The 13,229-nt window shown below is 40.7% G+C and overlaps 1 protein-coding gene across 1 annotated transcript in view; it reads left to right on the top strand.

Moving 5' to 3' along the window:
- Nucleotides 1-13,229, top strand: part of C4BPA (complement component 4 binding protein alpha) — a gene marked incomplete at both ends in the record, with an annotated part of 120,117 nt that overhangs the window by 32,624 nt on the left and 74,264 nt on the right. The window contains 6 exons of the mRNA XM_079723180.1: nucleotides 92-292; nucleotides 569-702; nucleotides 3,756-3,837; nucleotides 9,248-9,418; nucleotides 10,431-10,606; nucleotides 11,153-11,350. Of these exons, the coding sequence (XP_079579306.1) occupies nucleotides 92-292; nucleotides 569-702; nucleotides 3,756-3,837; nucleotides 9,248-9,418; nucleotides 10,431-10,606; nucleotides 11,153-11,350 (962 nt within the window). The remainder of the gene's footprint in view (nucleotides 1-91; nucleotides 293-568; nucleotides 703-3,755; nucleotides 3,838-9,247; nucleotides 9,419-10,430; nucleotides 10,607-11,152; nucleotides 11,351-13,229) is intronic.

Here is a 13,229-nt window from a genome sequence, read left to right as displayed (position 1 = left end):
CACATGACACCCTTTGATAGGACAGGCTCATTGATCACTGTTGCATCCCTAGTAACAATGTCCTTTTCCTCTGTTCTTCCTTTATGGGCAGATGGCTGTGCTGGCTTACCATACATCCCCCATGCCATCTGGGGAAAATATGGCTACCTGAAGCCAACAGAAGAGGAAGTGTATGATATTGGGACTGCCCTGAGGTACTTCTGCCTTTCTGGCTATAAAGCCAAGGCAGATGGGCCCATGACTGTGACTTGTCAGAGAAATTTGGAGTGGACCCCATACATACAATGTGAGGGTGAGTTTCTTTTTTTTTTAATCTTTTTGTATATTAAATATCCAGTATGTGCTAGGATTTTCCATCTTAAATGAATATAATTTTTTTCCTCAACATAAATTTAGAATTATACTAATTGAACACAATAGTGAACAATTATTGCCAGAAAGGACCATAAAGGTTTTGGAGCTTGAGGAGCTGAGAAATTATAATCTTATCCTGGTTCAGAATCAAATGAGACAAAACACAGAAGTCAAACGTTATGAAGATTAAGTATGAGCTTCATTACTGGTAAAGGTAGAATGGAGAATACAGCTCCACCACCACCCAAGTCAGACCTACGTCACAGCCCTTTCCTCCCCAATGTAGACTATGGGGCGCTTGACAGAAGGAAAGTCTGTGAAACAGTCATGAACTCAAGCAGCTGCAAGGTGACTTGTGTCTCATGTCTCTTGAGCTATGAGACTGTGGGCTGAAAGACCTGCCTCTAGAAGACAGACTCTGACCCCTGACCCAGTGCTTTTGCCTCAGTAGGATAGAAAGGAGACTTTCTCTAGTCTCACTTGGGAGTAAGTGAGGGGCTGAAAGATATATGGATGCAATTTTATGGGCCTCAATGGAATTGACAACATGCATTTTTCTACACATCTATCAGACTCTTGCCATTTTAGAGGTAAAGACACTGAGGCCCAGGATACAGGGAACTTTATTCTGTAGATTAGAATTTGAAAAATATGTGAAATGCACAAATAATGAAAAATGGTAATCCACTTATTGAAAGATTAGTCATTTCACATTAGGACTTAAAGTTCAATTGCAGTCGTTCAGACTCATTTTGAGGACATAGAATGAAAGATTTCTATCACTAAATTAAAATATATTTAGTAAAAATTTAGTAAAAATTATTGCCACCACTTAAATAACAAAGTATTGGAAACAACTGAATTGGAAACAAATGAGTTGGAGTACTTTAGCAAATCAGGGCCAGGGAGAGCAGACTTAAAGTGCCTCTGCTTTCCCAATCTCTCTTCAGTGGTGAGATCTTCTAAAGGTAGAAATTAGACTTTTAGCCATAGGAGCCTCCTCATGGTGATTTTACTAGCCATTAGCCTTCTTTTTTTTAGAGGTTTGTTGCCCAACACCAGAACTGAACAATGGCAGAATCACTCATCTGAGAAAAGGCGGCATTGACAATAGCTGTACCTATTTCTATGGAGATGAGGTTTCATATACATGTCATAATAAATATACATCTCAGGCTAGATGCACAGCAGATGGCAGGTGGAGTCCCAAAACACCAGAATGTTACCCAGGTAAGAGCTTATGGAAGCATGTTATTTTAGAAGTTTTTCACGTCAAAATGATGGAGATTGTTATTTTTTAATTAAAGTGTAGTTGTTATTTTTTAATTAAAGTGTAGTTGATGTACAATATTATATAAGTCAGTCATACAGCATAGTGATTCACAATGTTGGAAGGTTATGTTCCACTTATAAAAATTGGCTATATTCCCTGTGTTGTACTATATATCCTTGTAGCTTATTTATTTTATACATAGTAGTTTGTACCTTTTAATCCCCTACCCCTATCTTGCCCCTCCTAACTTCCTTCCCCCACTGATAACCACTAGTTTGTTCTTTATATTTGTGAATCTGTTTGTTTTGTTATATTCATTCATTTTATTTTTTAGATTCCACATATAAGTGATAACATAGAGTATTTGTCTTTCTCTGTTTGACTTATTTCACTAAGCATACTACTCTCCAGGTCCATCCAGGTTGTTGCAAATGGCAAAACCTCATTCCTTTTTATGCCTGATTAATATTCATATATATATATATATATATATATATATATATATATAGAGAGAGAGAGAGAGAGAGAGAGAGAACATAGATATAGATACACATCTTTTTCCATTCATCTGTTGATTGACACTTAGGTTGCTTCCATATCTTGGCTACTGTAAATAATGCTGGTATGAACATTCAAAATGATGGAGATTATTAAGGGAAGGTTTCAAATTAGGTAAAAGAGACATGGGCTGGTTGGTCCTGAGGACATGGTAAGCCCTCACCTGGAGCCCCTGAGAAACTGGCCTCTAGGGGAATCAGCCCAGGATGCTTTTTTGTGTCAAGCATATGGGTTCCAAGATGGTTGAGTCTGTGAGGGTCAAATACAACAGTCCCTGAGGCAAGGTCATATTCAAGTGTGGAGCAGAAAGTTTTCATTCTTTCAGTCTCTCTGTGAAATGAAAAAAACTTCAGTAAATTTGCCTCTAGCCTTGGGAACAGAGTTACAGTTCAGATGTGAAACCACTGCTACAGCCCAGCTTAGAGAAGACTGTTGACAAACAAGTTGGAATGGTTCCAATAGCCTACCTTGCAAAACGCCTCAGATTTGCAGAATTTCCTTTGTAAAAACAAGGAAGGTGTCGGAGTTTTCCTTTTAGATCAACAACTTCAAACTCTTAGCATGGAATATTCAGAGAAGACAGAAGTGGTTCTCCTTGCTTGTGGTTTTTTAATCCTATAATCAACATGCACTTCGGGTTGTTTGAGCTGGCCAAGGACTGCATGAATGGAAGAGGAAAATTAGAATTGTCAAAGGCATAATTTCTCCTATTGGTGATACATATAAGAAGAAAAGACTCATCTCTCCCCATCACTGAGTTATGCCAGAACTTGCCACTAAGAACTCAAAATGGGTGAAAGGTGATACATGGAAAAGTCTTCAGAACTATTGGATAGACTGCTAAGGTGCTAAGACACCATCAAGAGACCCTGGCAGCTAGTAGCTGTGATCAACAGCAGGACTCACCTATGCTGGAAAGGCCTGGATAGAAGAGGAAGTGGACTGAACAAAGACAAGATTTTAGTAAAAAAAAAAAAAAAAAATCCTTAGAGCCAGAAACAAATGTTGTGCCCAAGGTAAAGTTGCTATGTGGGGCAGATTTATTGGAGTCCTTTGGTGTTGCCAATCTGTGGAAGAGTGAGGATATCACCAAAGTTGCAGGAAACTACAGGCTCATATGTATTACTTGGGCTGGAAAAGATGTTCAGAAATTCATCGATGAATCTCATGTGATATGGAAGCATCAGAACAACAAGATCTGGCCAGCCCTTCACTGCTTGGTACCAGAGCATTTGCTATTTGATACCAGATCTTGTCCAAGAATATACTGAAAGCATAATTATGTAGCTCTGGGAGTGGAGAGGAATGTTGGGATTATCCTGGCTCATTTGCATGAAAGCACTGCAGAAGTTAACTCATAAGAAATTCTACAGCATGATATCTTGGACTTCCCTTTTAGGAATTTGAAACACCCTGGTTAGTAACTAGGGAAAGGAATTGTGATCCCTTTTCATAAACAAAAGCTTAACAGTTTGGTAAGAAACAGTGGTAAATTAAAATCAGGTTTATCTTTTTATCAGAAGTTGCCAAGATGTATGGTTTCAATATGGTCTTTTGTTTGTTTTTTAAGAATGTAGAAATCCCTTTATCTGTAAAACAAGAGGCTAGCAGCACTAAAACCAGAAGACCATTCAATCAAACTAACTACAAAAGTAAGTCAAAAAGGACATCTTGGCTTTACTACATAAGAGAAGCAAAGTGTGAAAAGCAAGAGTTCATTTAAAATCCTAACTTTAGTTATGAAGAGAACTAACAGTTTATGCATGCCTATTTCTGGGCAGTCTTCATCCAGAGTGGCTAAAGAAGTAATTATTAAAGTAGTGATCTTGCAAACTGCACCACTGATTAGTCATCTCTTCTCCAGCTATGGAAAAAACAGGATGTGAATGTGCCTGGCAGAAACCTTATGCCAATAATTCGTTCTTTCTGGCATATATCTCAAGACAAATTAAGCTTTGCCAAGACACACTGCAGACACACTGGAGCATCACCTTTGGATGCAGGGAGACGGGTCCAAGCCCTTGAATGCTTAGAAAGGTACACAGGTGTTTCTGATGCCCAGCAGAAGCAGTGAGCCTCTGCCTTACTCTGTATAACAATATACATTCTCTTAACATCCCATTGTGGCTCATGTTCTAGCCCTGGCCATCTGTCATCTTTTTATCTTCAGGAACAACTTCAGAGATGACATCATGCTACCTGGAGCAGAGAATGAGAGATCTCATTCAAGAATTTTATGAAGTATGAATGCTCTTAGCCTTTACTGATAGCTTAATAATCATTAAAAATGCCACACTGGGTCAGCCTAGCAGTTTCTTCAGCTCAGGTTTTTGGCACTGATGAATGGATTGTGGAAGAACTCTGTGATCTCATTCTAAAACTCTGAGTTCTTATAAAGCCCACTGTTTCTATTCCAACCCACTGTAAATCTGCCATTTGTGAATTTAAGCAGAAAAAGGGTCTGTTTTTTTATACTTTTCTCTCCTTGTTCTTTTGTACAGACTTTCACGAAGTAGAATTCTCAAATAATAATTAAATTCACAGCTTCATGTTAAAAACACAAGCTTGCTATATGGTTTGCTACTGATTAAAATTTTGTGAAAGTTTTATCAATTGGTAAAGCAAAAAGACCAGAACTAGCTTTTTATAGACCAGTTTTATAGTTCATGAAAATCATTCTGTGATAGAAATAGGACTATGGTTAAATTTCTAATGAAAATAGAATAATTTCCCTTTTTGCAATTTGTATTTCATATCTACACCATTCTAGTTGAAGGACTTATAACTCTGCATGATGCCGAAAGCTCAGCCTCTGTGTACCAGTGTCAAATAGAATCTTGGAGAAAAGAATAGCTTTATTGCTTTGCCAGGCAAAGGGGGGCACAGCAGACTCGTACCTCTCAAAATTGTGTGTCCCAACCCAGGAGGATTTGATGAGGAGTTTTATAGCAATGGTTCAAGGGTGGGTTTGCTGATAAAATTAGGGTGTGTGCAGGGCCTCCACTCCTCTAATCTGGTCTCAGGTAATCTTGATGAGTTTCTCAGGTTACTTTAATGTAGCCTCAGGTGGTCTTTCTCAGGTATTAAGAATGCTGACATCTTAAAGAGTTTAAGGACATTGTTATGTGTATGCCATGAGGCAGACCAGGACCCTGAGGAAGGCTGCCACTCCCTTGTCTTTGCATCCCTTCCCTTCTCGGATTAGCACCTGTTCGAATCTGCCCTTTGGAACTCAGGGAAGGTCATGGAGATTGAAGGTCTGTTCCCTACAAGAAATGGGGTACAGAAAGGCTTCTGTACCCAGGAGCCCTACAGGGTCCTGCTCAATTTCATGCAGAAGAAAAAAAAAACTTATAACTGTGCAGTCGTATAGTCAGATCTGAATCCACAGTTTTTTGTTTGTTTGTTTGTTTGTTTTTGCGGTATGCGGGCCTCTCACCGCTGCGGCCTCTCCTGTTGCGGAGCACAGGCTCCGGACGCGCAGGCCCAGCGGCCATGGCCCAGGGGCCCAGCCGCTCTGCAGCATGTGGGATCTTCCCTGAACGGGGCACAAACCTGTGTTCCCTGCATCGGCAGGCGGACTCCCAACCACTGCGCCACCAGGGAAGCCCTGAATCCACAGTTTTAAAAAGGGGAATGTTAAATAAAGCTGGTGCAAATTCTATAGCTCTTGACATATTCTCACTAAAGCCAATCGCTGACTTCTTAAAGACAGGGAGGGGGTGAAAAGCCGGGCACCCAGTAGGTTTCAGTCTCTATCTGCTAAATGAATGAAAGGATAGAAAATCAGATCTTAGAGATGAGTGTCATTCTTCCCATAGCTTTTTGGAGGTTAAGAGTTGGAGCAGTACTAAAGAACAATCTAGAAGCAGATGAAATTATCAAATTTAAGTTTGGTTCCTTCTCTTGGAAATTTACTCTTAGTTCATCTGAAGTGTGTGTGAAATGCAGAAAGGCTCCAATGCTAGAATCTATTATTCTGCCTTTTTACCTAGAAGTTCCTATACCCTGATCAGCTGTGAGTATATTGATCTCGGAACCCACTGGTTGAAGCATGTGGGCACCCTCCCAGGAAACCTGGTAATAGTGAAATGACCCTATTATTGTGCTGTTTATGGATCAACAATTTGAACATAGAACAAACTGCTTGGCTTTTGTCCCAGTATCAAGGGTGTTGCTAATACCACAGCATAACAGGGTCTTGGGTATCCTTAAGGACGGGCTCCCTCTTTGGATAATGGAAATTAGAACAATGAACTTCACAGGGTGATAAATAGTAGTAACTGTTGTGACTTCCATTGAGAAAGAGGAAGTATGCCATTGTTTATTCCCTCCCATGCCTTTTTCATAATTTGCTTTTATAATGTAAATTTAGAATTTAGGAAATGTGTAAAGCTGGTGTTTTGTTTGATGCTGATGTTTTTTATGCGTTGTACTTTTTAACCCTTAACATTGTTTGTATAATTTGAACGCAACAAATGAACTTGCAGTGAAAGTCCTTTACTACAGCCTCATTCAGTTGGAAAAATGAAACAAAACAAACAAACAAAAAACCCCACATTAGGTAAAAAAGTTCATATACCCTGAATGATTTTTAGTGTGGATAAGTTTGTTAAAAAATACTGCCCCCTCAGTCCAACTTTCTCTTTTTCCCCCACTGTTTGTTCCCATTCTTTTGAACTTCCTGGTTTCCTTCTTTTTTCTGAATCAATGAAAATAGCCCACATCTAAAAGATAAGCTAGACAGTTCAATTATTACCTTTTATTTCTTGGTATTTATTCTTTTTTCTTCTCTTCCTTCTAGTCCATATGCCTTTACCTACAGTATAAAACCTGCCCACATCTAGTGAACCTGCCTTTCTGAGCTTACTTCTTTTCTTCCTTCTCTACCTTCCATATTCTGAAACATCATCATGCCATCTACTTCTTGCTTATTCAGTAGAATTAACATGATGCCACTGATGTTCTGTATCAATATGATATTCTGTGGATGTCCACATGGTCATGATATCTTCAGACTCTATTATGACAGGGACAGGTGAGTTATCATAGCCAAGGTCTTAAAATGCAGATATTTGATCTTGAACCTTCCATGTGTATGCAAACTGTTTGTGACCCTCTTTTCTGATAGGGCTGGAAAAGAAGGCCTCTGCTGAATCAGTGGCCTCACTTACTCGAAGACATATTAATCTGCTCTAGCAAAGATACCACATCTGGTACAGTGGCTGCAATAGGGGCTAAAATGCTGTTGGGTTTTCAGTAGTCTACTGGAATTCTCCAGAATCCTAATTTTTGTAGTAGACAGACTGGTGAAGTACATGGGGTTATGATGACCCCTCCTGCATCTTTAGTTCTTTAAGAGTGGCACAAATTCCTCCTTCTCCCCTACCCTTCAGTACATGATATTTTAAAAAACTTACCTTCTTTGCCTCCAGGGGGAGGGTATAAGTAGTATCAATGTCTTGTCCTTGGCCTTCTTGGATTAGACATCTCTAACCCCATAGGCCAAGGACCAATGTGGAGGTTGTACCAATGACCCATTTTGTCTATCCTGTTTATACTTTCAAAGATAATGGAAAAGGCCACCAAATGGCTTAATAGGGGGGCCATGATGGTTCCAGGTATCCATGTCAACTCAAGCACTATGTTCAATAATCCTTGGATTACTGTGCACCTCTCACCTGTGCACAGTTACCTATGTAAATAGACATAGGTCCTCTTAGAAGACTGGGGCACTCATTAATGTGTATACTTCCCAAGATGTTGTAGTATCTTTACTTCTGGAAACTGTCTTTTTTCTTTAGTCGATGATCTCCAGACCTGACAACTGGCACAGGTCCAGAAACTGAACAAGGGATTATAACTTTTTATTGGACCAAATGCCAACAGCCTCCTGATCATCCATCCTTAATTTCCTTCGATGGTACAAACTGAGTAGTATCTGGTTGGCTGCTCGTCTATTTTCACCCTTATGAATGCCATGTTCTATTAACCGTATTCCTAACTCTTAGGCACCTCTGGTTGTCTCTCTAACTTGCCACTCATTATGATGATTACATTTACTTAGCTTCTGAAGCATATAAGCACCTCTCAGACTCCAATTGCTAAGAGTGAAACTTGTTCTTTAATGTTCTTCGCATCATCAGCCCTGGCCTTTGATATGGGTGCTCTTCTTGTTAGGATATTCCTTCTGACCTTGGTACCTGTATCCTCCAGGCTTTCCCAGGGAACATAATCATTTGGAGGGGTTTCCAGCATGTGTGTGGTACATCCACTCCAGCATGCTCTCTTTTCTGAGTCACTTAATCTCTCTTTCTACCACGTGCCATGGCAACTCCAGCATTTGAATCTCGTTGTCAGCATCATGTTTTCTATGCCTCAAGGAGGCATCTTAGGATAGTACTTGTAGATACTATAGCCTGTCAGTTTAATATTGTACCTGACTTTCCTGATGGCCTGTTTGATTTAAATTTCTCACGTACTGTTCGTGGATCCTGACAGCATTCCCTTTCAAAGAGGTACTCAGCACCATGCCACGTCTATTATTCCAACCTGCAAGCCACCTTTTTTATTCTTTCTATGAGCTCTTTTCTAAAACATTTTAGAAGACAGTAAGTATATTCTTGGGGGGTTGGATGGACAGGTTTGATTGGAGCAATGAGCCAGAGAGTATGGATTTGCTTCGCATCTTTACAGTCTCTCTCAGATGTACATCTCTGCATTTAGCCTGAAATCAGTGGAGTGCACCACTAGTACCATGAGACTTCGGGCCGAATTCAGCCTTCATGCCAAAATGGCTCCTAAATAGTGTCAAGTTTAGTGAATTGTCAATAAAATGAAACAAATCTTAAGTGCTTGTCATTCCATTGGAGCCTTTCTAAGGTTCCCCAGCCTCAGGCCTACAGAAGGGCAGCATAGGTCCTGGGTTTGGCTCTGTGAGCAGATGGGCAGAGAAGAGAGAAGGACAGAGGGAAGCCTCCTACCAACCACACAGATTCTGGGAAGTGCTGATATAAGCATTCGACACGCTGACCCTCTTTGACTTTTATGTCTCCCATCAAGATTGCAATTCTCCTCCTGTCATTGCCCATGGACATCATAAACTAAATGTATTCCTTGGATTTAAAAGTGGTGCTGCTACATACGAATGTGATGAAGGGTACACCCTGGTTGGAAGGAACACACTCTCCTGCACTTCTTCAGGCTGGTCACCTGCAGCCCCTCAATGTAAAGGTAACTCCAGCTCCCTCTTCAGCTTTGTTGGGCAGGGGGGCGGGGGGGCTGTCCTGAAAGGCTTGAGAGCACAGTTTCTTCTCTGCCAGAGGCAGCAAAAAAATATTTGATTCAATTTGATGTATTTAAAATACTTACTATATTCTGATGGTACCCAAAGCAGAAAGTACAGAGGGCACAACAGAAACATTAATCTCCCCTACTTCTTTCTCCCAGGTGCAAAATTCAGCCTCTGTGAGGCAGCCCCTATTCTTTGTTTCTTGTATACTTCCAGAAATATTCTACGGGTGGTACATCTTATCTGAGTGTAGTTGTGGCCCATAGCAAAATTGTCATGGAAAGTTGGTCTAGCATGAATGTCGACTCCCATGGGATAATTGCAAGCATCGTGGTGAGGTCACAGGTATTTCCATCAGAGCCAGTGCAGGGCACCACCAGCCCAGGACATAGGCATGTTGTGGGTGGGGGACTCCTAGTGTGCCAGCTGTGTGGGGCCAAGAGGGGTCAAGATCGGGTCTGATGGTTACATGCACACAAGTTTAGTATCACTTTGTCATCAACAACTGCAGGGATTATTTGCCACCATTGTCTCCATTGCACACAGGAGGATAATAGGCGAGTTGGAAAATTTTGTATCCAGCATCTTACAGGGATCAAGATACGAGAGACAGTTGATTTGATAGATGAGGATTTGGGGTCACATGCCCTTTTTATATTCTGTCATGCTATTTAAAATTGTTATGTCCTTGGGCAAGTTACTTAACTTTTCTATATCTCACTTTCTCCTAGATAAAATAGTGAGACTTAAATAAGATAATCACATAAAGTACTAGCCCAAGTCTAATACGTAGCCAATGCTCAGTAAGTATGTTAATGAAAATTATTTTTGTTCTCAAGATGAAAGAAAAGGTAAAACAATTAGCAGCACTTCAATATAGTTCATTCTTAGTACCGTAGACTCATATCTTTTTCTTAGATCTATAGATTGCTTAAAATTATGTTTCCATTTCAGCTTTGTGTCTGAAACCAGAGATAGAACATGGAAGGTTATCTGTGGATAAGGATAGATATGTTGAACCTGAAAATGTCACTGTCCAGTGTGACTCCGGCTATGGTTTGGTTGGTTCCCAAAGTATCACTTGTTCAGAAAACAGAACATGGTACCCGGAGGTGCCCAAGTGTGAGTGGGTAAGTGGCACAATTCAAGGAAGTTTACAGTCTATCAAACCCTAAAATGGGTGTCTTCCTCAAGGCACTGTCCTGCCAGTAAAGGTGACATTTGACTTGTCAAGATTCATTCATGCAAAGGAACTCTCAATTTTGCCTTGAAGCCCTCTGGTCAGAAAAGAGTGGCAAGTTTTCCTGCTCTCACTTGAGAACAGGGAAAACGGAGCCCCTTTGGAATGGAGGGTCTCAGATACCTGGGAGTACGGACTCCTTAACTTTACTTTTCTAGGGGATATGGTATACTGTTGTCCCATTTCTGAATGGTCAGCAGAAATAGTCTCTGTTCCCACAGAGGCTTTCTGGAAGGCTGTCTCAGAGCAGAGTTATAGTCCTCTGAGGAAGACGATGGTGGGGTCCAAGGTGTTTTCTTGTTTTCCTGCTCATCCACCAGTTCTGGGTGGGTCTTGGTCCTGAATCTGTAGTCCTGCCTTTGTCAGCATGAACTATGCCCCCTAACAATTGGAAGAGAAGCCTTTTAAGCACACTCATCACATATTTCCCCTTTAGGAGTACCCTGAAGGCTGTGAGCATGTGGTCAAAGGCAAGAAACTCATGCAGTGTCTCCCAACCCCAGAGGAGGTGAGATTGGCCCTGGAGGTGTATAAGCTGTACCTGGAGATTCAAAAACTGGAGCTTCAGAAAGATGAGGCAAAGCAAGCCACTCAGAGTGTTCACTGTAATGTTTCCCACGAAGAGGAGGAAAATGTGCCTTGATGCCTTAAACCCAATATGGATGACTTCAGTTAATCACCCTTACCATCTCTTTTACACCATCAATTGTGGTAATAATTATCTAGAAAGGATAATTGGTTAATATTTAGTGCTTTGAGACTGTAGAATTATTGATCATTTTCTGATTCATGTTTTTGCTTTTCTGGACACAGAGTACACATTTTATCAATTAAAAAATTTACATATCCAACAGTATTTTGTCTTCGTGGTCATTAGGACTCTGTGAAATGAGGTCTATGAAAAAACCCATACATAAAGTTGATATATTTATTTTACTGTAGGGACCTTGGGCATATGAACGTGGGTTCACACCAATACATTTCCCTGGATTGCCTTTACTCCACAGTTCACATGTACAAGTCACTCAGATGTTCAGTATTTAGATTAAACATCAACACACCCCAAAAGGTTTGTCTGTTGTCCCCCATTTGAAGCAGTCACGCCCTTTTCTAAACCCCCATGCACTTGACCTCTGCCTCACTAATGCTCCCTTTTGGCTTTTGTCTTGTAAGAAGGGGATTCATGTCTGTGTCTGATCTCCTGATTCCATACTCAGGAACAGACTCTGAAAGCCTGATGAGTGGAAGCCCGCCCGGCAGCCACCTTTGTGCTCTCAAGTTCTTGTTCTGATATGGTCCTTATTTTCTTTAATAGAAAGTAAAATGGCTCAAGCAACTACCCCCCACATGAGGAGAAACCCCATATTAATCACATTTATGTCTTGGGGTGTTCGGAGACTTCCTCCAACACTTGCATCCTCTAAAATGTCTCTCATTCATATCTCAGTTCCTTTGGTTGTTCTATCTCCTTTATACACAGAACTCTATGGGAGAACAGTGACCTCTTTAGTTTAACTCCCCCAAATATACTCCAATGAGACAAGGGTGTGTAGCAGGCTTTCACTAAACCTTAGATAGGTTTGAATTGTTATAGTAACCTACTTAATATAGAAGGTATCTGTCCATGGTCTTTTTTTTAATTCACTATTTTTTAATTCCAATACTGTATTTCACTCTATGTATAATATGCTCATTCATCTTCATATAGAAATACTGCTAAGTGAGTTACCATAACCATGGTCTTAAAAGCCATTTGTCTGGTCCTTTTACTCAGAACTTCTTTTGGTTGATGTTTATTTTGGGTTTCCCCTGAGACAAGTGGGGAACTACTTTCCTTGGGAGGTGCCCCAGAAAGCACTATGATTGAGTTGGGTAGTAAGATGGGGGAGTGAGGACAGCCTCAAGAGGTCATTGCTGTTGCAAGCAGAAGCTCAGTCATGCTGACTGCCTTCTGGGAGCATGGGGAACACAATTCCAAGTTGTCTTTCTAAGGAGGATGAGCTGGGGTATTTATTCAACAGTAACCTCCTCTCATTGGTAAAGACTTGCTCTAGCAGCACTGACGCCCAATCACATCTGACCCCACTGCGGGCCGGTGGGGCCGGCAATAAGACATCAAGGCAGAGACACACGGGTAGCCAATGGCTCTGTGGGGACGCTTGTGGTAACCTCCAGAGCAGGGATGTGGGGAGAGCACAGATGATGTCTTCTCCAGTTGCTTTTTCTCTGTGGACATGTTGTTCCAGTCTATGCTTTTTTCCCTACTCAAATCTCTCATTTGCCTTTATTAGACTCCTGCAACAGTTGGATTTTGTAGCCCTTAACACAATTCCCTTCATTTTTTCACAGTGAGCAGTTTAGTTCTTCATCCTCCATTGGGCTCTTTTCCAATTCTGGTATTTCTTGTTATATGAATTCTAACAAATCAGATATTTGCTCACACTGACTACAAAACAGTTAAAATTCACCAATCCCCTGTAACAAATATTATTCCTCCTTTTTTTGGTTTGGGA

This window comes from Hyperoodon ampullatus (genome assembly GCF_949752795.1).
Source record: "Hyperoodon ampullatus genome assembly, chromosome: 2".
In the NCBI taxonomy this organism is placed as follows: domain Eukaryota; kingdom Metazoa; phylum Chordata; class Mammalia; order Artiodactyla; family Ziphiidae; genus Hyperoodon; species Hyperoodon ampullatus.
The sequence above is the reverse complement of the archived record's forward strand: the minus strand, read 5'-3'. Positions and strand labels throughout refer to the sequence as shown.